This window comes from Nanorana parkeri, unplaced genomic scaffold (assembly GCF_000935625.1).
Source record: "Nanorana parkeri isolate BGI_ZX_2015 unplaced genomic scaffold, ASM93562v1 scaffold1750, whole genome shotgun sequence".
Lineage (NCBI taxonomy): Eukaryota > Metazoa > Chordata > Amphibia > Anura > Dicroglossidae > Nanorana > Nanorana parkeri.
Window position 1 is genome coordinate 264,437 of NW_017308018.1, and position 24,185 is coordinate 288,621.

General features: G+C 41.4%; 2 protein-coding genes across 4 annotated transcripts in view; one reads left to right on the top strand and one right to left on the bottom strand.

The window, feature by feature from the left end:
* ECD (ecdysoneless cell cycle regulator) overlaps positions 1-6,886 on the bottom strand; it is a 22,825-nt gene extending 15,939 nt beyond the window's left edge. For all 3 annotated transcript variants that reach the window (XM_018571405.1, XM_018571403.1, XM_018571406.1), the window contains exons 1-4: positions 6,682-6,886; positions 5,677-5,794; positions 5,061-5,148; positions 450-625 (exon numbers count right to left, since the gene is read on the bottom strand). In XM_018571405.1, coding sequence (XP_018426907.1) covers positions 450-625; positions 5,061-5,148; positions 5,677-5,794; positions 6,682-6,886 — 587 coding nt within the window. The remainder of the gene's footprint in view (positions 1-449; positions 626-5,060; positions 5,149-5,676; positions 5,795-6,681) is intronic.
* Positions 6,887-7,747: 861 nt separating this feature from the next.
* Positions 7,748-24,185, top strand: part of FAM149B1 (family with sequence similarity 149 member B1) — an 18,400-nt gene continuing 1,962 nt past the window's right edge. Inside the window, exons 1-13 of the mRNA XM_018571408.1 lie at positions 7,748-7,813; positions 9,042-9,126; positions 10,260-10,370; positions 11,797-11,920; positions 13,149-13,291; positions 13,497-13,616; positions 14,876-15,037; positions 15,265-15,452; positions 16,630-16,763; positions 18,722-18,834; positions 19,566-19,790; positions 20,467-20,587; positions 22,262-22,297. Coding sequence (XP_018426910.1) covers positions 9,080-9,126; positions 10,260-10,370; positions 11,797-11,920; positions 13,149-13,291; positions 13,497-13,616; positions 14,876-15,037; positions 15,265-15,452; positions 16,630-16,763; positions 18,722-18,834; positions 19,566-19,790; positions 20,467-20,587; positions 22,262-22,279 — 1,506 coding nt within the window. The 5' untranslated portion in view covers positions 7,748-7,813; positions 9,042-9,079 and the 3' untranslated portion in view covers positions 22,280-22,297. The remainder of the gene's footprint in view (positions 7,814-9,041; positions 9,127-10,259; positions 10,371-11,796; positions 11,921-13,148; positions 13,292-13,496; positions 13,617-14,875; positions 15,038-15,264; positions 15,453-16,629; positions 16,764-18,721; positions 18,835-19,565; positions 19,791-20,466; positions 20,588-22,261; positions 22,298-24,185) is intronic.

Genomic DNA, 24,185 nt, shown 5'->3' on the forward strand with positions numbered 1-24,185 from the left:
AATAAAAAAAATAAGTTTTGTCTGCAAGTCTGTGCTTTAAGTCTCTCATATTACCATATGTTAGGTTTTTATATCATCATACTTTGCTCTGTTACATAATAAAGCTTGCTTCTGTATGTTCTTCCAGCTGCTGGATCCTGGCAGACACACACAAGCATATCAGAGGTCTTTATAACCGAAATACAGTTGGGATGCTGAGGGAACTTTCAGGCATGGCAACCAAACTAAATTGAAATTCTTCTGAAGGTGAAATGATAGATTTCAAATAAAGGCAATCAGTCTATCTCCAGTTATAATAAGTGTAATTCATGTTGTAGGAGACTGATCGAGGGAACTAATTGAACTGTGACTGAAGAGGCAAGAAAGATTTTTTTCCCCATTTTATGAATAACATGGCAGCTGCCTTTTTCCATCCTCAGTGTATAACAAATGAATATACAAGTATTTACCCTTTAATTCGCCTTTCAATAGCCTTTGTGATGGACTCTGATGCCAAGAATCCATTGGGGTGTGCAGAAAGAAGTTTCAGAGCTTGCAATACAGTCATATTGGATGACGGCTCAGGCAGGTCTCCCTCATCCTGCTGCAATGGGATGATACATAAATTTCCATGGTAAAAGAACACCTGAACAGGAAAAAAAGAAAAAAAATGTTGGATACTGATCATTATTTGATTTTGTATTTTGAGATTAAGGGGTGTTTTTTTTAGGGGGGTGAGTCCAACTTGATTTAGTTTATTGTTTTATTATGATGCATGGTTTTTTTCTCTTTTTTTAATACACATTTTAATAAACTGTTCTGGGTTTTGAATGCAACGCTTTTGGTTTACCCTAGACACATTGATGAGAATTTTTCAAGACTGGAGCAGCTGTGCATGGTAACCAATCAGCTTCTCTGTTTCATTTTCAAATCTTCACTGCTCCAGATTTTTGTCTGCTTCAGTTTTGATAAATCCCCCCCATTGTAATTTTTTGCAGTTCATGAGTAGTGCATAGGGGTTTTTTAGATACACATCAGGGGTAGAAAAAGGGACGGAGGGTCGGGAGCCGGGCGATATGCTACACATTTGGTGGCAATGCCCTATGGCCACCCGATTCTGGATCAAAATATATAGACTGCTCGCTACATTGCTTCACAGAACGTACAAACAGCGCTCTTGTACTGATAATAAGGGGGTGAACAATGTATGACCCTAGATCGTGTAAACTGGAAAAAGCAACAAATAACATATATGGAGTTTACACGTAGGTTGGACAATATCATGTTGAACGAAAGGCTGTCTAGTATCCTGGAGGATTCACAAACCAAGTTCCTGCACATCTGGGAACCTTGGATTCTCCACCAACACCCCAATATGGATCTAAATAGCTTCAGAGGTATCTAGGCACGCAACATGACATGGAGCCCAGAGGGATGTTGGGAATGGGAGGTACTATCCCTGCAGCATGAGAACCGATCAAGGGTCCGACCTGGAGTTACCCGCTTACTTGAAGCTACCAATACTAATAAGGATGTTGATGTCGTCCTTCCCCCCCTGTTTTTCCCCACTATACCCGACACTGCTCCCCCTCTTTTCCTACCCTGTTGACCTCCCTCTCTCCCTCTCCTGGCAATCCATACCGTCTTCTCCCGAGCCCTTGGTTAGGCTGTAAAGCCCAGTGTGCCTTGACTCACTTAATACACATATTTTAAGGGTGTGGGGGAATAAGAGTACAATTATACCATTTGAAAAATATCTTTATTTACCATAAGTTGTATGATTGTTATTCTCCTCTGAACGATTGTATTCATGGAAATGTCAGTTTGTTTTATACTGTTATGCCTCTGAAAACTTTAATAAAAATATTGCAACAGAAAAAGGGACGGAGGAATGTAAGAGAAAGGAGGAAAGGGAAGAACAAGACAAGAAGTATATAAGGAAGGTTTTTATTATTAAGGGAAAACAAAATCCAAACCCACCTGGCCCTGTGTGAAAAAGTGTTTGCCCCCTAAACCTAATAACTGGTTGGGCCACCTTTAGCAGCAAGAACTGCAATCAAGCGTTTGCGATAACTTGCATTGAGTCTGTTACAGCGCTGTGCAGGGATTTTGGTCCACTCATCTTTGCAGAATTGTTGTAATTCAGCCACATTGGAAGGTTTTCGAGCATGAACCGCCTTTTTAAAAGGTCATGCCACAGCATCTCAATAGGATTCAGGTCAGGACTTTGACTAGGCCACTCCAAAGTCTTCATTTTGTTTTTCTTCAGCCATTCAGAGGTGGACTTGCTGGTGTGTTTTGGATCATTGTCCTGCTGCAGAACCCAAGTTTGCTTCAGCTTGAGGTCACGAACAGATGGCCGCACATTTTTCCTTCAGGATTTTTTGGTAGACAGCAGAATTCATGGTTCCATTTATCACAGCAAGTCTTCCAGGTCCTGAAGCAGCAAAACAGCCCCAGACCATCACACTACCACCACCATATTTTACTGTTGGTATGATGTTCTTTTTCTGAAATGCGGTGTTACTCTTACGCCAGATGTAGTGGGGCACACACCTTCCAGAAAGTTCAACTTTTGTCTCGTCAGTCCACAGAGTATTTTCCCAAAAGTCTTGGGGATCATCAAGATGTTTTCTGGCATAACAGGGACAAGCTTTTATGTTCTTTCTGCTCAGCAGCGGTTTTCGTCTTGGAACTCTGCCACGCAGGCCATTTTTGCCCAGTCTCTTTCTTATGTTGGAGTCAATGAACACTGACCTGAACTGAGGCAAGTGATTCTGCAGTTCTTTGGATGTTGTTGTGGGGTCATTTGTGATCTCTTGGATGAGTCGTCGCTGCGCTCTTGGGGTAATTTTGGTTGGCCGCCCATTGCTGGGAAGGTTCACCACTGTTCCATGTTTTCGCCATTTGTGGATAATGGCTCTCACTCGCTGGAGTCCCAAAGCTTTAGAAATGGCTTTATAACCTTTTCCAGACTGATAGATCTCAATTACTTTGTTTCTTATTTGTTCCTGGATTTCTTTGGATCTCGGCATGATTTGTAGCTTTTGAGGATTTTTTGGTCTACTTCACTTTGTCAGTCAAGTCTTATTTAAGTGATTTCTTGATTGCGAACAGGTGTGGCAGTAATCAGGCCTGGGTGTGGCTAGAGAAATTGAACTCAGGTGTGATAAACCAGAGTTAAGTTATGTTTTAAGGGGGGGGGAAACACTTTTTCACAAATGGCCATGTGGGTTTGGATTTTGTTTTCCCTTAATAATAATAATAATAATGATAACCTTCCTTTAAAAACTGCATGTTGTGTTTACTTGTGTTATCTTTGACTAATATTTAAATTTGTTTGATGATCTGAAACATTAAAGTGTGGCAAAAGTAATGATCTATCGGGTTGAGGTCAAGACTGTGTGCAGGCCACTCAAGCTCCTCCACCCCAAACTCACTCATCGATGTCTTTATGGACCTTGCTTTGTGCACTGGTGCGCAGTCTTGTTGGAACAGGAAGGGGCCATCCCCAAAATGTTCCCACAAAGTTCGGAGCATGAAATTGTCCAAAATGTCTTGGTATGCTGATGCCTTAAGAGTTCCCTTCACTGGAACTAAGGGCCAAGCCCAACCCCTGAAAAATAACCCCACACCATAATCCCCCCTCTACCAAACTTTACATATGGCACAATGCAGTAAGGCAAGTACCGTTCTCCTGGCAACTGCCAACCCAGACACGCCCATCGGATTGCCAGACAAAGAAGCGTGATTCGTCACTCCAGAGAACACGTCTCCACTTCTCTAGAGTCCAGTGGCGGCATGCTTTACACCAGGGCTCAAAATTTCCTGAGCTACTAGCCTGGCCTAAAGAGTTACTTGCCACTAGTTGCCCCACCTAACCTCTACCCTGTTGCGGCCTTAACTCCTCCCCTAAACGCGCCCTCTTAAATGATCTTATGATAATTCTTATCTTATGATAGTTGCCGCTTGTAAACGGCAGATTAGGGAAAACACAAGTTCCTGACACCAGAATCCCTAATCGCACAAAATAATAATACACTCCCCCCGTGAGTCCCCTCACCTGCTCACATCTTTGCAGATGGAGGAGGCTGTGTGGAGGATTGATCCCCGGTGCTCCAGGGGTGATTAGTAAGGTCTGCTGCAGACCTCACTAATACATCCTTGCTTTCAGCCTAAGCTCAGAACTGTCAGAGCTCCAGCCGAAGGAAGCCGGAGCTGACAGGAACAGCTCTGCGGTCTTCATCTGACAGAGATGCAGACCGTGTAGCTGCTCCCGCAAGTCAGGCACGCTGTCTGCGACCGTGTGCCTGACTTGTCAGCTTGCTGCGTCCCACATAGCACCGGTTCGCAGGCCGCAGTTGCCCCTTAGACCGGTACTTTGAGACCCAAAAATTTCCACTCACCCTCATTTTATTTTCACTTGCCAAATGCGAGCAGAAATTTTGAGCCCTGCTTTACACCAGTACATCCGATGCTTTGCATTCCACTTGGTGATGTAAGGCTTGGATGCAGCTCCTCGGCCATGAAAACCCATTCCATGAAGCTCTCTATGCACTGTTGTTGTGCCAATCTGAAGGCCACATGAAGTTTGGAGGTCTGTAGCTATTGACTCTGCAGACAGTTGGCGACTTCTGCACACTGGTCGCTTCAGCATGCGCTGACCCCGTTCTGTCATTTTACGTGGCCTACCACTTTGTGGCTGAGTTGCTGTTGTTCCCAGTTGCTTCCACTTTGTTATAATACCACTAACAGTTGACCGTGGAATATTTAGTAGCAAGGAAATTTCACAGAACACCTGAATCCAATGATTTGGAAGGGTGTCCCAATACTTTTGTCCATATAGTGTAAGTAAAATTGTTATGTCTATTAAAAATATATATTTTACAAATATTCAGAATGCTGTATGGAACCAAAATGTTTTATTTAGATTACATTTTATGATGGGACTAATGTATATCTCTTTGGTTTTGGACTTTGATCTATTTTTTTTTTTGCATAAATTGTTGCGGTTTTTTTCCCCCCCTTCCATGTACCACCGAGCAATGGAGATATCAATAATTACAAAAATATTTGCTTACCCGATTGCAGCTATTTTCTGGCTTCAGCCACTTGGGCAGGATATCAGCTGCTTCAATCAACAGAAATTCTCCGTCGTTGTCTTCAACCCTTTATAGGACAGAATTATCAAAGCTCTTACGTTCAGTGTTTCAATGCAGAAAGCAGCAATTTACTCAAAATTAACATTTAAGAGCAGGTGGTGCAAATGGCTGCTATTACTTCTCTAGTCCAAAGACATCTAAGATTAGTTTCATTTCTGCTATGGAGGCCCCAACGTCTCAGATTTGGAACATAAGTCCCACCCACATGGTGGCTCCCTTTCCATCGAGAGTGCCTTGCTGACAAATAGTACACTCTTATTGGGGGTCTCAGGTGTTCAAAAAAACCTAGGGCTGCACCGATACCATTTTTTCCAGACCAATGACAAGTACCAATACTTTTCCTCGAGTACTCGCAGATACCAAATATGGTACCCTTTGTTAAGTGTCATGTGACAGTTTTTCTAAAGCTATACAGACTATGGGGAAAAACACTGACCCCATAGTTCTCCTTTAAACGTGCCACATTATTTTTCAATGAGCAGCTTTACAACATGAAGGAATGATTGCAAAATAGCAAGTATAGAAAACACAGTACCTGGCTGTGAGTTCTGGAAACTCTTTTGTAATTTGCTTGATTAGATAAACAATAAACCACTCGTCCTCAATGTTGTCACCAAAATGTGTTTTTCCTCCAATATGAGCAGGAAAGTCACCTGAATGAGAAAGAACTTTATTAAGTTTAATCTTAAACAAATCTTAGCAACAAAAGTAGCTGAAACTTATGCGATTTGTTTTTCATTTCTAAGTGGACTCCAGAATGTTAAATCACAAACTAGTCTCTTACAATTCTCTAAGACAGATGCCCCCCCTCCCCCCATTGCAAGGATTGACCGCTTGTTTTTCACTTGAGGCCGGAATCAAGAAGATATACTCACCTGATCCTCAATCCTGTGGAGGTGACCTCTCTGCTCCGACTATGGAATGTACCTTGCGTCCTCATGTCAAATACATGTGAATGGCCTGTATTAAAAATGATGACGTCAGTAGGGCTTAGACCGCCAGAGCCCAGCGGAGAAGAGGCTGTGGGGACCAGTCTAGAAGCCAGGCGGGAACGAGGATAAGGTGAGTATTTTTTTTAGCCCCTAAATAAAAACGAACACTAGCAGTCCAGGGGCAGCCCCCTGCAAAGGGTTAATTTTTTTGCATACCTGGGAGTTCTTATTTAAAGTATCACAGTGTTTTTAAAACATTACATATGTAAGAGTCAATTTTAAAGAGTCCAGTTAGAATGACATCACCACTTACGTGCCATGGCACATACATTGGTCTATTGGTAGGGAGACATTTCTTATGGAGTCCCCAGAATAGAAGCCCATAGCGCAACTTGAGAACAGCCACCCAAACATAACATATATAAAATACATTTAGCTGGTGGGCCCCTAATCAAATTAAAGCTCCCACCAACAAAAGGATTTGCAAGGACTGCAAGAAAGAAATCAAACACTGTACACACACACACACACACGCACGCTTTCCCTGCAAACCTACGTAAATACACACAACAAAGTGTCTAGATGGGCATGGAGAAGCGCAAACTTACCTTTCTTGGATTTTAACCGGAGGTTAAATGGTTGGTTTTGCCAGATGTAGTTAGCCAGTAGAGGGGCAAGCTTGGCTAATATCTGCTCTATGTATTGCAGCAGAATGTGTTTGTGCTTCTCAGCATCACTGTGTTCATCAGGTACCAGGAAAAGATGATATTCTACAAAATCTTCCACAAGCAACAATTTTCGCTGCTTATCCATTTCTGAAATAAAGATTGATTTTCCAACATTGAACAAATAAAAGCTAATAATACCTCAATTTCAAAAAGTGATAATGTAAGACTTTTTCCTGACACTAGATATCCTCTAATATAGGTGGGATAACATTGACGGGAGCTATGGCTGGGATAACATAGAGGGGAGGTATGGCTGGGATAATACAGAGGGGAGGTATGGATGGGATAATATAGGTGGGATAACATTGGTTGGGCTAACATAGAGGGGAGCTATGGGTGGGATAACATAGAGGTGGAGCTATGGGTGGGATAACATAGAGGTGGAGCTATGGGTGGGATAACATAGGGGTGGGATAACATAGAGGTGGAGCTATGGGTGGGATAACATAGAGGTGGAGCTATAGGTGGGATAACATAGAGGTGGAGCTATGGGTGGGATAACATAGAGGGGAGCTATGGGTGGGATAACATAGAGGGGAGCTATGGGTGGGATAACATAGAGGGGAGCTATGGGTGGGATAATACAGAGGGAAGGTATGGGTGGGATAACATTGGTTGGGGTAATATAGATGGGATCTATGGGTGAGATAAATATAGACTTTTAAAAATAAGGGGCAGAAGAGCCAACAGCTGTCACATAAGAACATGTATTTAGTGTGAAGTGCTAATGAAAATAAACATGGAATAAAGAAAAGCACACTACGACTCCATAATAAATAATCATTTGTGAGGCTTTCATGTAAATCTCCTCTGAGCCATTACCTGCACCGGGTTCTCTCCGCAAGTATTATCCAGCACTGTCACATTAAAGACAATCTATGGGTATTTTCCTGCGTGACGTCATCACACAGCGCCTCCTGGAAGAACATGTGACAGGCGGTGGCGCATAAGATGATGTTTCCGGCTGTCATGACGACTATGGAGCGTCCTGACGGCGGCCTGACAGCAGGAGGTGGGCGAACATTCGTAACTATCACAGCCAGGAGCCAGAGGGCTACATAAACAAGTGAAGAGGGCAGAGGATGAACGGTGGAGCGGAGGATCGCTGTACTGGATGAGTGAGGCAGGATTAGAGATCCGGCGCCTCTGTCCTGCACATGTAGCTGGATGTCATTCTATGGGAGAGTATTTATGAAAAAAAGCATACTACCCAAAATGATATCTCAGTTCCAGGTGGAGTCTGGTGGGCTGAGTCATCTATCACATATTAGAGACACCCTGGGAACTCCAGCAACAAGATCTCAGGTCATAATTACTTGCTGTTTGGGGCAGTGGATAGATAGCTCTGGAGTCAAGGTTGTTATCCATTTGTATAGTGGGGGTGTTTTTACAGGTTAGTGATGAGCTGGGGCTTGGTGTGAACCCAGTCTGTCCAAGCCCGCTCAAAACTATGACCGACCTAAATTCCACCCCCACCAACTCCAGCCCAATCAGTTGTGGCATGCACATTCCCAACCCTGCAGCTACACATTACAAAGGTGTAAGGGAATGCCACTGTGGTCATAGTTTTGAGTGGGCTTGGGCAGACTCAGACTCAGACTGTGTTGTGTTAAAAAATTTCTTATGTCTCCCTGTGTATTGCACAACACTGGTCCAAAGATGCAGTGAGTGAGCATTGTCACCCTAGGACAGGATGTGTGTTGATAGCAGGATCATGGATCATCAGGTTAAAATGTAAAAAGGAAGAAAGGCCTAAAAAGTGCTGACATGGCAATCACATGTGACTTTATGGACTCATGCACACCCAACGCAAGAGCAAAATTGTATATTGCGTGCACTAGATGCAATCCCAGAATGCATCATTGGTAATAGAAATTTTGATGAACTGTACGCGGGTAAAATACGCAGAAATACGTTGCCCGAACGCATCTTGGGTCCATTCTGTATTTGCGCATCTGTACACAGGGCAAATACACGGCTCCATACGCAGCTATGTGTATGGAGCCATTTATTTGCATATGGGACAATACGCGCATATACGCAGCGTATTGTACGGCAGTGTGAATGAGGCCTAATCATCAAGAAAGCCATGTGATGACATGTATATACTGACATAGCAATCACATGTCTTTGTTTACTAACTGTGTGACAGCTTTTTTTTAATTAGCTAAGTGAATGAGTTGCTCTAAAAATGAGAAAGGAAAGATACAAACTAACATGCACATTTCTGTACAATGCAGGCATTGTGGAGACATGAATAAGTGACTTGTGTCCTAGAATGATTTCCAGATACAAAAGAAAGCCAGTATCACAGATTATACAAATGTAAGTTTTATGCATTGTAAATAAATACTTTTCTCTTCTTTCCTTCACTTACATAAGGAATTTCATTGTGCCTCATGCTGGTACTGCTGCCTATGTACCTTTTGTCACCACTTCTATCTCTTTATTTTACCAAGGGCCATGTAAAGTTCTGCTGGACCTTACCTCCTAGCTATATTCTCTATCTCTATCTCTCTCTATATATATATATATATATATATATCTGGACTGGGTGCTCGTGGTGTCTAAAACTGTATGTGTAGATGTTTAGGGGTTGTGGTGAAGTGTTGGGATTTAAGGGATAAATTAAGTGTTAGAGTTCAGGGTAAAGCAAATGTGTGTTTTGCTTATTTAGTGCAACAGGTTTAATCCCCCACCTCAGTTTTTACTTCCTTTTCCTTCACTCCCCCACTGCTGGGTTTTGCATTAGGAGCCAGAGGAAATATCCAGTACTCCTGGGTAGTGATGGGCTCAGGCATGTCCGCAGCTCCTCGTGCCGAGCCCGCCAGGAAGCTGACAGCGCCAATCACAGGCACTGAGACATTTCCCGATCTCAATACACTAGTAGGAAATGTAATGTTTGTTGCTTTTGGAAGCAGGCTTGGACAGAGCCGCAGGTATACTACGGAGAAGGTACTTAACATTTATGCTGGGGCAGAACAGGTTGGAACACAGATGAAACATGCTTGTAGTGCAGGAAGCAAGGATGAAACTCTAGTGGAGGGATAGGAGTATATCTGGCTACTACCATATTGATGGTAGTAGCTACTACTGCGAGATACAAGACCATATCATGATCATTAAATCAAATTAAGCAGATCAGGCTGTATATATTTTGCTGCAATTAAATAAAGATTTATTGTTTTTATATGTACAAGTAAAAGCTATACGCTAATATGCATCTCTGGCCATTCAGTAAGTACAAGATGTTTTAGGATGTATCCTGTCATTTCATTTTATTATTATTATTGATGCTGACATATAAAAAAAATGTAAGCAATACCCCATGCTATTAACCTGTAAGTTGTAATATGATCAAGGAAATATACTGTATATGTTCTTTTTCTTGTGTTCTAAACCTGTAAAGCCGTTATTTGAATAATGTATTCTTTGTGAATATTTGTGTATATTTTCAGAAATCAGACACTTGCCAAAGCTGCAGAGAATCACCCTCCCCCAGACAGAGTAGACGCTTTACCCGCATCTCGTGGCAGTGAACGATATGTAGCAGCTTTCGAATATGAAAGGTAAAAACTGGATTGCTTAGGGCCAAAGGCAAATTAGAAGTACTGGTCAATAGTGAAGTGCAGCAGAGATGTGCAAGTCCATGCAAAACTGTCATCGACGCAGCCCCCTCACAGCTGAATAAGTTACAGCTGGGACATTACCTGTCCCGCAGCAACATGTCAAAAAGGGACAGGGAATGCCTCTGCCACAACTGATTGAGTTAGGAGGAAGTGTTTGTCAAGTGATTGTTTAGTATGGGCATGGGCATGGGCGAAACTTGGTTTGCACCAAGCCCCCGCACATCACTACTGGTTAGTAATATAGTGATCTAGGTTTCAGAAGAGTGAGCCTGATAAAAGCTAGAACACAAATCAGTAAATCAGCTCTATTAAATACATGTGAGATAAATGTACAGAATGTTATTGTTTCTTTGTGTGGCTACACATACAGTACAGTTAAGCTAGCCATATACTAGTGATTGGCGTATGAATGTTCATAGAAAAAATCTCATCAGAACATTCGATAATGCCATCAGAGACTTGCTTTTAAAATTCGATTTTGGAATAAATGGAGTTTCCTGAGCGAAACCTTATTCATTGTTAGAACTTTGTTCATTTTCTATCTTGCTCCTTCAATGTTTTTTTCCACCTCTCTATGGATACATTTGGTGGTTGATTTGACTCCATTAACTATTAGAAAATCGAACAAGCGGTCCGAAAATGATTTTTTTTCCTCTACTGGGGTATAGCGAGCTTTAAACAAAGTAGTTTGTGGTTGACCACAGCTTGGGCAAATCCGATGCTTCTCAGACTAATTACGATTTCTGTTTTATTGAATATTTACTTGCTGGTTTGCATATCCTGTTTGCACAAGTGCAAATCGCATGCAGCCTTCTACCGATTGTGCGTTTTCACCATTTTTAGAAGCACCAAATCCATAGCCTTGATTGCCCTGGAAATTGCTCTATTTGCGAGGATCCTACACCATCTACCTTTTTAAATGTCAAACTGCAAATGGGTGGTTATATAATATATAACATGTACTAAACCAACAGATTGGAAATGTAAACATTGTTTTAACCCTTACAGTGGGGCTACTCCCACACTGCAAGGGTTAACTGCTCATTTTTTGTCTAGGGGAAAAAAAAAAGTTATACTCACCTGATCGTTGGAGCCGAAAGCACTCCCTCCAGCCTGTCTCTGCCTCTGCTGCAGCAGTATGTCCCTTGGCTTCCTTACGTCCTACACACTTGGACGAGGATTCCTAGACTGCTGCAACGGAGGGGGAGAGACACTCTTGGTCTAAGAGCCGGCTGGCTTGGAATATCAGGTGAGTATAGCTTTTTTTTTTTTTTGACCCTAGGCAAAAATTAGCAGTTAATAAGATGTAACTAATCCTTAAATTGTTTATATGACAAGATTAATGAACATATATATTTTTTTCCAGTAAATCCGAGGATTCCGAAAATTCTGAATTCCAGAGAAATGACACAGAGGTTTCATGGTCAGAATTTCAAAGTTGTGCTGAACTGTCCACTGATAACAGCTCGGTTATCTCTTGGGGCTTTGATGTAAGTACAGTAACTGGTTGATTTGAAATTTAAAGGGAAGCACACTGAATCTGCAAAACTATAATAGTTTTGGGTCAGGTTTTTATATTTTATGCAATGCTTTTTCTACACAGAGGAAAGAGGCCTATGATTTGTAGTCTTGTACAGGTAGCAGGAAATTGCATCAGGACTCAAAATGTCCACTCTCCCCCTCGCAATTGGCGAGTGAAAATTGCGGGAGGGATGCAAACTACTGCTGCTTCTGCAGCGGCGATCGCTCGGTCAGTTCTTCCTTCTCTTATCCTCCTCTGCCACTGCAGCTACAGAGCGGCCGAGAAGAAGAATCAGTTTGGCTTTCTTCCCTTCACTTCGACTCCTCCGCCCACATCACCTGGAAGGCTGCAGAGCTACTATTGACCAGCTGGAAATGTATTCAGCGCGGGACCTGAAGAGAGGCTTCCCCTCGGTACATGGAAGATACTTCTCTGTACCCACCACCACCACCACCACCACCACCACCAAGAGGGCACCTGAATCAGATCAGCTATGTGCACTGTAAGCCCCTGTTCTTTCTGCCTTACACCGCTGACCTCTGCACTATGCGTCATACTGCTGACTTCTGTACTATGCGTTGCATTACTGACTTCTGTATTGTGCATCATACTGCTGACCTCTGTACTGTGCATTACATTACTAACCTCTGTACTGCTGACCTCTGTACTGTGCGTCATACCGCTGACCTCTGTACTCTGCATTACACCGCTGACTTCTGCACTCTGCGTGGTTACTAATCTCTGTACTGTGCGTCTCACTGCTGGCCTCAGTACTGTGCGTCGCACTGCTGGCCTCTGTACTCTGCATCACACTGCTGACCTGGCGGAGTTAAGGCCAGGGTAGGGGTTAGTTGGGACAACTGGTGGCGAGTAACTCTTGATGCCTGGCTAGGAGCTCAGGACTTGAAATTCTGAGCCCTGCTTATATTATTATAAAATCTAGTTGTGGCTGTAGAAAGGGTGCTTTAGCTAATGACTTTAGTGGACAGAAAGAAAGCACATATAACATGTGTATAACAGGATTTAGAATGTTTCTTTGTGTTTTTATATTAGAAAGTACATTTATAATATGTTTAACATTTTTTTATTATGGGAACTAAGGATAGGGATATTCCAGTAACAGTTGAAATCACATACACATTTGTAGCCATTTTAGATGGAACTTGTGGTATGAGCTACTTTTTTTCTTTTCATAGGAGTTTGACAAAGCCGCAACACGACAGGTGCAAAAGATTTTCAAGCAGATTGATGAGCTGCTTTATGAACAGAAAGCCAGTACATTGGTGGAAGGTCTACAAGAAGAGTGCCATCAATGGATGTCATCCTTCCCACATCTGCGGTATTTCACTGTGTTTGCAGACTTGACTTGGCTGTCTTTTTCTTAATCTAACACTACATTGTAAACAAACTAACTCATTTACTATATCTACAAAAGTGAACCGTGTTTGCAATATAACCTTTTAGTTTTTACTCTGTTTTCTTTTTGTTTGAGAGCTCTCCTCCTCTCTGTCTGTGCTTATTCTGATCAATGTTTGATATTTTAGAATACAAGGCAGGCAGACAGTGGCTCCAGTGGAAGATGGGTACCGATGGTATTCTAGTCAGCCCTCAGAAGCTGCTTCTTCTACAGCCTACATTTCAACCCATGGAAGAGATTCCAATGAGTGAGTGTTGTATGAGTAAATAACTATTTTGAGGCTTTGATGAAAATGTTTATTGCAAATGGCTGATTTGATATAACAAGGGATTAATTATTTACACAATATGCCATTCCTCATATTTTCATGTTCTAAAAATTGTGTTAAGATGTTTCCAGTGAAGGGTACTGTTAAAAGAGAACTATGAGGTGAGTGCTTTTCACTCACCTCATAGTTCTAGCCGACCTGTGACAATGAGACTCTCACAGGTCGGCTCAGTAGATCGGGAGGTGAGCGAACACATACCGGCGTTCGCTCACCTCTCGATCCTGTCACAGCTCTCTGCCGTGACAGAGGAGGGGCTGGATTCCCTGCTCCGATCCACCAGCGCTGACTGGCGGAACGGACGGGGGAGGGGGCAGGTACAGCTGGCTCTGCCTCTAGATAGGCAGAGCCAGCTGTCAGTCACGCAGCTGGGCGGATCCTGGCACAATTGTCGGGATCCGCTTCAGCTGCGGCGTCTCAGTATACCGCGAGCAGCAGCTACAGCTCGCGGTATACTGAGCCTAGGGTGACGGGAGGACACTAGTTTGTGTCATCCCGTTACCCTAAGAAGAACTATGGGGAAAAGCCTTAATCCCATAGTTCTTTTAAATCTACAGGATCTAACACTTTTTTTTTTTTTTTTTTACAATTGTGCATTTCCAAACTTGGGCCAAAAGTTTGGGAAAGGCTTTATCTGTTTCAGCATTTCTGTGTTCCTGTGCACAAAGGCAATAACAGGCAGACATGGTTTGATAAGTTTCTTGTACAGGAACTCAAGTGGCCTGCAAAGAGTCCTGACCTGAGCCCTACTGAGCTCCCGAGAGATTAAATGAAATGCGAGTTGCGATCCGGGTCTTTTTGTCCAACATCAGTACCTGACCTCCTAAATGCTTTTTTTTGACTGAATGCAAACATATTCCCACAGACTCCAAATGCTTGTGAAAAGCCTTCCCAGAAGAGTGTAGGCTGTTTTTAGCTGCAAAGAAGGTTGGGGGGACAACTCCAAGCCATGGTTTTGGGATAGCAAGATGATACAAGTGTAATGGCCAGGTGTCCAAAAACATTTAGCCATATAGTGTAGGTGTCCCTGTGCAGCATGCAGTGAGTTGGGGAGGAGAATACCTACGGAAACAGATTATTAATGCACCATGCACTTAAGTATGTGAAAAAATGATATCCTAGTAGTTTGAAGTGCCCTAATTTAATATTGTGTTTTTTTTTGTTTTTTTGTTTTTTTTTAGGCTGGGTATTTATGGTACAAGATTCCCTCTCTCCACAACTAGTGACTACAGCACCCTGGTGTCCTTTTCCCTCTCTGGTGAAGAAGACGAAGAGGATGCTGTAGGTGTCATCATGTCAGATGGCATTATGGAAGAATATTTTGCCTTTGACAGCCGAGATAAGTAAGATATTGTCACTGAAAAATGATTTGCTGGCAGGTAACATGGCAGCAATATGATCCTGCTACTCCAGAACAACCTTAAACATGTCTCAACATTCACACATTTAAAAAGTTTTATTTACATGACTATTTCTTGTCAGAATTACATGACAAATGATTTACTTCTATTCTGGCTGCTGCAAACAGATAAACAAATAGACAAATTATTATTATTATTTTTTTTTTTAGGGATGATGAGCTCTTCGAATGGCACAGAGTAATGTCTTTGGACAGCCTGAAGATGGGTTACCCACCTATTTCCCCACAGTACTGCAAAAAAGAGGCTGTGCTGGCCTGTCTGTTCGATGATGTCTGGAGGGAAGCAGTTAGCTGTTTGGAGGAGCTCATTTTCAGATACTGGGAAGAATCAATCACTGGTGAGTGTCGTGAAAGTCTGCCACTATGCTCAGTATACACATCAAAACATCACTGTAGTTTAAGAAGATCTAAAATCTAAACCTCATATTTGTATAGCCAAAATACAATAGATTGTCCAGAAAACTACACATTGAAGATAAATACAAAATCATTATATCCAGCACTGGTCAAAAGCAGCCCAGGCAGCCCACTGCCTCTCAGATCTATATTGGGAGACTGCTGTCTTTAGGTTTCCTGCTCTCCTAACCTCCTAAAGGGCAAAATTATATTTATTTGGTACATAAACTGCGTTATTAAGTGCTACATATGTATATGAGTGTAATGTTGAGCAAAGGATCTTGTTCAGCTCCTTGAAATGAAATAGATGACTGGAAAGTGACTACTCTGTGCAGCATTTTAAATACAGAGTCCAGAAGATGTAACTATGCAGAAATGCAGCATTACAATAGAGTCATGGAGCCTGATGGCATACCTTTCTGCCTCTTTTACTAATTGGAGGCCAAGGCATGCAGAGGATTATCCAAGATTGCTCCCTGTGTAGCTAGGGAGGAGGGCTGGACAGCTTACAGGATGGCAGCTTGACATAATCTCCCATGATGCATTTGGAAGCCATGAGTTGCCTCGGATGCTTGTGACCAGGAAGTGCCCGGGTCCATTTAAAAAAAAAAAAAATTAAATGTAAGGTTTTTCTGCACAGTTTGTTGCATTTTTGGCTATATTGTGGGGAGTGTATATGTTTGCCTTTTTAGACTTGGCGTCTGTGGGGAGTGTATATGTTTGCCTTTTAGACTTGATGTCTGTGTTAAAGTGGCCATGTCACTAGAAAAGAAATGATTTAAAGTCCGCCTTTAAAAGAATAATAATATAATAATTATTATTATTTACCTGTCCTTCGGGCGGTGATAGTGCCTTAGCTAAAATGATACTGGGCTGCCCTTATTCTGCATCTACCTCAAAGTACAGTGCTATATAGAAATCATCATTTATGGCTCCTGATACTAAAAGACATTAAATTAACAAAATACACAGAGCTTTATAACATGGACAAGCACATTTCATAACACCGTAAAGTCATCCTTTAAATTTATGTTCAGAATTTACGTCTGCATGTAAGTCTTTTATATAGAAATGGCTTTATTTGCTTGTTGATTTAAAGATAACTATATTATTTTGCAGATGATGACACACATGACACAGCAATTAAAACCACTAGAGTGGAGTCTCTTAATCCATATGCTCCTCTCCAGCGTCTTCCATTGGTTCTACCTCCTGTTCCACATTCCAGAATTCCTGCCATCTCCCCCAATGTGGTAAGAGTAATCCCACTTTGACATGATGATTGTATCTTTACAACTAGCTGCTGAAATGAATGGCTGTATTTTATCCCCGCATTGGGAATAACTGCAGCATTTTCAAAAGCATGGCTGTCACAAAGATGATTATGTCCTAATTACCATGCATGGTAATTACTTGCAGCTATAGCATTCCATATATGAATTATTTTTTTATTGCACTTTTTGATTTTTGATTTGCTCCACATTTATATACAGACTTGGCTGTCCAGCAAAAGTAACGGTGACAAGGGTAGGAACAAACTGTAATTGCCAGAAGTGTTTTATCAGTCACATCAACATTTTTTTTTTTTTTTTTTTTAAAAGATTGAAACGGTAACTGTTGTAAGCACTATTGGCAGTGCTGTTTGTCTCCTGTCACCATCACTTTTGCTGGACAGCTCAGTCTGTGTGTAAATGTGGAGAAATATATAATTCAGGCTTATGACATTAAAGATAATTTGTATGCTAATTACTACAATTTTATGTATTAACGACATACAGAGACCAAATTACATTTTCTGTGATAATGGCACTTTTGGCAGTAAAACTGAAACAAACTATTAGCAGTCCCTTTGTGCTGTGCTTTACATTCATCTGCAGACTGAAATACCTCTATCTGGAGAACATGATATCGGTAGAACACCATTTTCAGGCTTATGTAGTGTCCAGTGTAGGGAGGATGTGCACAGTGCAATAAACTATAGCAACTACTTAGATTTCAGTTTGCTGGAGTCATGTTACACGCATGCACATGATGGCGTGCGTCTTTGACATTGGGGGTCAATGTAGAAACGTGTGCAAAAACACGCACAGAAATATGCAGAACGCTTGTGTTGCAGGTTTTTCAGGCTTTTCCATTGAAGTCTATGGAGCCAAACGTGCTACAAAACACCCAAAAGAAGCTCTGGAACTTTTTCCGGTGACGGGTGTTTTGCAGCTTGGGACAAAACGCTCCGGTGTGAATGGGTGCCATTGAAATCAATGGGAATTCATGTGCTGAGCGTTTTGTTTTGTGTATGACAAAGCGCCAAGGTGCAAATGGGGGCTAAATGTTAAGGACATCATCTTGTGATAAATTGATCGTTGCCCAGTTGACTGATACATAAATGCTACAGTATTGCTGAGAATATATTTTATAAGAAGGTTCACAATAAAATGTAACTTATTCTCACTGTGGGCTATTTGTGTTACATTCAGTAAAACCGCCCGTGTCCCTAAATTGGCTTCAGACAACAGATTTGCTATACTTTTTGTGCTTTCGCCATTTCTGCCTGTGTTCTGTTGGGTTTCTGTGTGTTTGTTCCTGTTCTGCCTCTTCTTTAAGTTCTCTTAACTTCTTTACATTCATTGTGTTCTGTTCTCTTTCTGCCTGCTATCTCTTCTTTGGGCTCCTATATGTTCTAGTGCTTACAGTGCAGCCACGTCTCAAGGAAAAAAAAGAAAGGGAGATCCTCCCACGTATGTATTTACTAAAAATCTTCTTTAATCACATGTGGTTAGTGATGTGCAGCTGCTTCTACTCCCATGTTAAAGGAATAAAATACAAAGGATCATCTTTCATTTATTTTATAATGTAAAAAATAACCTTCCAAAAAATGAGAAGTAAAATCAAATTGACATCAAATCATATAATCTTTATTATAGGAATGTTTACATGTCCCTTTAAATTTCAGCAGCACACTAGGTTACAATTCCAACTTATATTAATGACCTGTACAGTATTGTGACCCTGCTGACATGTTCTGCAAAGCTGTGAGTCCGTGGTCATGCCTCTGAGTATCTTGGTGTGCTGATGACATGATTCATTTCAAAAACGTTAATGACCACGTGCTCATCTTTGCATATTTTCAGGTTGGAAATGTTTTTTTTAATCTAGATAGCATCACCCTGTAGTGTCTAAGACTGTAAGGCTAATACCTTGCTATGGATTGCAGGCCAATCGTTCTCAAGGAGGAAGCATCGTGAATCAACGTAACCTCAATGAATTAATGATGATTCATGGAATCCCTTTACAGCAGAGGAATCTCCATCTTATGGACAAAGTCCTGTGAGTCTTGTCATCTTTTCATAATTGTCTATAAACATTTTAGTTGATGGACTTGCATATATCAATGGAGCACAAATGCAGTGATGTCACTGTACTTGTAGTCCATTGATTACTTCCTTCAGCCCCATAACGGAATATCCATACCTCCTGTAGAGACCTGGGGCTTGGGGTAAAGAATGCAGTCTTTAGGTTTCCTGCTCTTCTAACCTCCTAAAGGGCAAAATGATATTTATTTGGCACATAAACTGCTTTATTAAGTGCTACATATGTATATGAGTGTATTGTTGAGCAAATGATCTTTTTCAGCTCCTTGAAATGAAATGGATGACTGGAAAAGGACTACACTGTGCAGCAGTTGGAACTCGCATATATCAATGGAGCACAAGTGCAGTGATGTCGCTGCACTTGTAGTCCGTTGATTACTTCCTCCAGCCCCATAACGGAATATCCATACCTCTGTAGAGACCTGGGGCTTGGAGTAAAGAATGCAGGAGACTGTGCGTTGCATCCAGGACGCATTGATTACAATTACATTGCTCTGCAGACTTTAAAATTAAATAAATGTGCATGTTGTATATATGTGGCTGCATTTATTACATACTTGCAAAGGTGGAATGTGCCTTTTAAGGTCCGACACATTCCTCTTTACATGTACCTGTGTGAATGATTTGTACTTCTGTCATGTAATCCTGACTTTTTTTTTTTTTTTTCTTTTTTGCTGGTTTTTATAGAGATTCTGATGACAAGCCACCCATTAGACCCACTTCTGCTGCTGTAATCTCTGGGAAACCACGGCCAGGCCGACCACTGGAACACAGTTCCTCTTCATTGTCTCATAATGTCCCTTCAGCAAGACGGCGGAACCCTCCACGAACCCTTCACCCAATCAACAATAACCCTAATAATTCCAGGTCCTGTACACCAAAAATGGAAGAAGTCATCAGGGGAACACGACTGTACGTATCAAGGCTATTGGTATCTGCTGCCCAAGTGGCATCATTACCCTTTTTTTTTTTTTTTTTCCGGTACCATTTCCTTTTTTGCTTCGTAACAGAATACTCTTTCACAGTTTAGGCCCCTATAGTCAAACTTGCCCCCAAGACTAGAGGCCTTGGGGGCAAGTTAAAAGAAACCTTTCATCATTATATTATGTAGCACTGAAAAAAAAGCATTTCCTTTTGTATTAAAATAAGGTTATTTTGCTGTAGGGGCTCAAAATCCCAAGAACTAAAGGCTTAAAGGTCCAGTTACACCAGTAAGATCTAATGTAGTGTATGTAACGCAAGCGTCTTATGCCACACATTAAGGTGCATGCGTTAAGGCAGCTCATCGATTTGAATGGACAGACCAAAAATCACACCTGCTGCATTTTTGCTAAAGCACACCACTATGCACGTAGTGCCTTACTGTGAGTTGTGGTGCACTGTGTTTCATTGTGAATGGCACCACAGCGCATTACCGCAGCACACTGATATGAATGGGTCCTAGAAGTCTTTTTTTTCCTTTTAATGTAGTTATTGTTTTTTTGGTGTAGAGTATTATTTAAGAAACCATATTTAGAAATTAAATGTGAAGAATGTATTAGCTGAACTTAATTTACAGCAAATGTCTTATATATTTTGTTGAGGACAGTCAGACTGCAAATGACCAGCTGTCCTGCTCCCCAGTTCCATTCAACCGAAATAATCTGCTCCCACCTATTGGTACCTCAGATACAGAATACCACTACTTGCCTGGATCGCAGAGACAAACGGTAAACAGCAAGGATATTATTTATTTTCAGTCCAGCCTTTTAACTATACGCACTGTGCTGCTTTTAGCATGAGAAGTAGAGCCAAACACTACATTCATGCTACATGGATTACTCAGTGGACAAATAGGTGGTACTTGGGAGATGATCCGATTGGCTGTTAAGGGTTTTAGGATGGGTGTTGATTGGGGGAATGGAGGATGTAAATTATAATGAATGACAAGGAGGTTCTCATTAGATAAAGACATCTTAAGATTAAATAATGTAATATTTTATTACATTTTTAAAAATATATTGGAGGTTTCCAGAACAAGGACTGTCCAGGTGACAAGGACTCATCCACTGTATACTGAAGTGGGGAATGCCCACCAATCTTTAGAAAGGCCATTTATGGTGAGAATATTCAGACTAATATACTGCCAGCAGGGTTGGTGATAGCTGAATTGTAAAAGTGTACTCGTGAAGAATGACTAATGCTTATATTTTTGAAACTAGACAATGGGTTGAACTAGAAAAACAGTGTATTAGCCTTTCAATACAGGGATTGATTCCACTGCTAGTATGTATAAGCAGTGGCGTAACAACCGGGGGTGCAGCAGGGGCGCGGGCACCGGGCGAAAATGTTTCCAAACAGCCTACTGCAGGTTATTTTTTCTCGCATGAAGAAAGCCTGTTGTAAAAAGGTCACTACTGGCACAGTCATCAATCATATTTAAACCTGCCTGAAAGCTTGAATATAATATAGGAGGCGGAGAGAATTGATAAAGGCTTCAATGAGGGTGCTATCTTAATTCTGGTCGCAGATGGCTCATATTAATGTAAATTTAGTGAAGATTGCAGCTGGAGTGTTTGCTGGATAGCATTTAGAGCTGCAGCTAACGATTATTCTCAAAATCGATTTCGTTTACTGATTTTTATTAAGTTCGATTTAATCGGATAAAAAATAAAATACATTTTTAAAAATGGCTCCAGTGATGGGACTACTAGTTTGTATTGAGATTGTAGTCCATCACAGGAGCAAGCATGGAGCGGTGGAAGTAAAAAAAAAAAAAAAAAAAATGTGGTGTGCAATATAGTAAAATTATAGAGCAAATGAATGCAGAATGGCACCGGCTATAGAGGAATACAACAAATCCCAGCAATAGTACATTATAGCATTAGAGCACCATGTGTGGGAAAGTACACGCTTAGCTGAGCAGTCTTCCAGCAACTTGCTTCTGAGATCGGGCCTGTTTATCGGCGGCTGTCATCCCCCCACACCTGCTCCTCCTTGCGTCTCTCCACGCATCCCTGTGCCGATCGTGGATATGGAGGAGGTGCGCCGCGTGTGTGGAGCCGTGAACAGGGCCAACTAATCGAAAGCCGATTAATCGATGATTTGAAAACGTTGACAACTTTTTCAATAATCGATTTAGTTGTTGCAGCCTAAATAGCATTACTAGCTCACTGATTGGTTTCACTTGTTGCTTAGTAGGGCACAGTGGAACAAGCTTTATAGATTTTAGTTATACAGTATGTTGAGGATCCTTTTGAAATGAAAGAATGCAAAGGTTATACAATTAACACCAACACAAAACTGAGTATTCACTTAAAAAATTGGCTTCAGGATATTGTAATTGACATTTTAGCTAATATGGTTATTGCCAAGTTTTTTTCTTTTTTCTTTGTGTATTTCAGGAGCTGTTTAAGAATTGAGAGCTGGGGATATTCTGTGTAGGTTAATTATATAAAACATATTGTGAATTATGCATTACATTTCCAGTGTGTTTGTGATGGTGTGCTTCACGTTCCCACACATGGAGGAAGATCCCCAAAATACCTTCATGGATCTTACACTAAACACACTGTAAAAGCTACAGAATGTTGACCTACCATGAACTGGGTGTAGTGGGGTATAGCTGAGGCTACACACAGAATTGTCCTGTTAGCCTGAGAATACACAAATTGGATTTATTTTCTTGTGATTATTAGACACAGTCAGAATTTTAAAGCTGACCTCCAGGTATAAATGTTTATGTATAGTTTCATTGGTCCAGCTTGGCCCAATGTAAGTATACATATATTTTACACTGCCTGACCAAAAAAAAGTCCCCACGTGGATTTAGCTAAGCAAATAGATCAGAGCCTTCCATTGGATAATTACTGCAGTGATTAATATTTTCATCTGACATCAAGTTATTTAACCCTGATGCAGTGAGTAGCTTCACAGTTCTTAAACAACCATGTCAGAAGACATATCCTGTGGTGGTGGAAAAGATGTAACTCTGTTTAAGGAGGGTCAAATTATTGGCCTGCAAAGGAAACCACTAAAGTTATTGCTGAAATTGGGTTAAGAACTGTTCAACGTATTATTAAAACCTGGAGGGATAGTGGTGAACCATTATCATCGAGTAAGAAATGTGGTCGGAACAAAATCTTAAATGATCGTGATCGGAGATCACATATACGTTGGGTGAAATGAAATCGTAAAAAAACAACAGTAGAACTCACAGCTATGTTTAATAGTGAACGTAAAAGCATTTCCACACTCATTGTGAAGAGAACTCAAGGGATTGGGACTAATCAGCTGTGTAGCCTTAAGAAAACCACTCATCATTGAAGATAATTGGGGAAGAAATGATTCAGTTTGCTAGGGAGCATAAAGATTGGACATGTGGTCCTGTTTTAGAGTGATGGGCAAATCAAGCATCACTCTTGCATCTATCAAGCCTAGTGCCTACCATACAAGTCTGTGGGTGCAGTTTTATGATCTGGGGTTGCTTCAGTTGGTCAGGTCTAGGTTCAGCAAAGTTATGTGCCCAAAAAATGAGGTCAGCTGCCTATCCGAGTATACTGAATGACCAGGTTTTTCCATCCAATGGTTTTTCCATTGTATTTTTTCTTCCCTGATGGCACATTGGCATATTCCAATATGACAATGTCAGGATTCATCGGGCTCAGATTGTGAAAAAGTGGTTCAGGAGGCATGAGACATAATTTTCACAAATGGATTGGCCACCACAGAGTCCAGACCTTAACTCCACTGAGAATCTGTGAGATGTGCTGGAGAAGACTTTATGCAGTGATCCGACTCTCCAATCATCACTACTTCTTGGTGAAGTGTGGATTGTGTGATTTTTTTTTTTTTGGCAGTGTACCTGGTAGGTTCACAAAGATCCTGTAAAACACTATTGTAGCCACGGCGCCTATAGTACTTTTACAGCAATCTTCAGGGGTCCTGTACTGCTGCGCTGAGCAGCTTACCCTCTGCTGTGAAAACACAGAGAGGGGAATTTATCAATATCTGGAGCAGCTGTGCACGGCAACCAATAAGCAGCTCTCTTTTATTTTCAAATCTTAGCTGAACAAACTGAAGAGAGAAGCTGATTGGTTGCCATGTACAGCTGCTCCAGATTTTGTCTGCTCCAGTTTTGATAAATTCCCCTCAGAGTCGCACAGGGGCCATTTAACAAACGCCTGGTATGTTTATGAATGAATGCCACCTGGACGAGGGGCGGTGATGTGATGTCACTGCTTGCGGCTACTACAGTGTTTTACAGGAAGACTAGCTTTGTATTGATATGTGTCTGTGTTGCTGATTTCCCCCCCCCCCCCCCCCCCC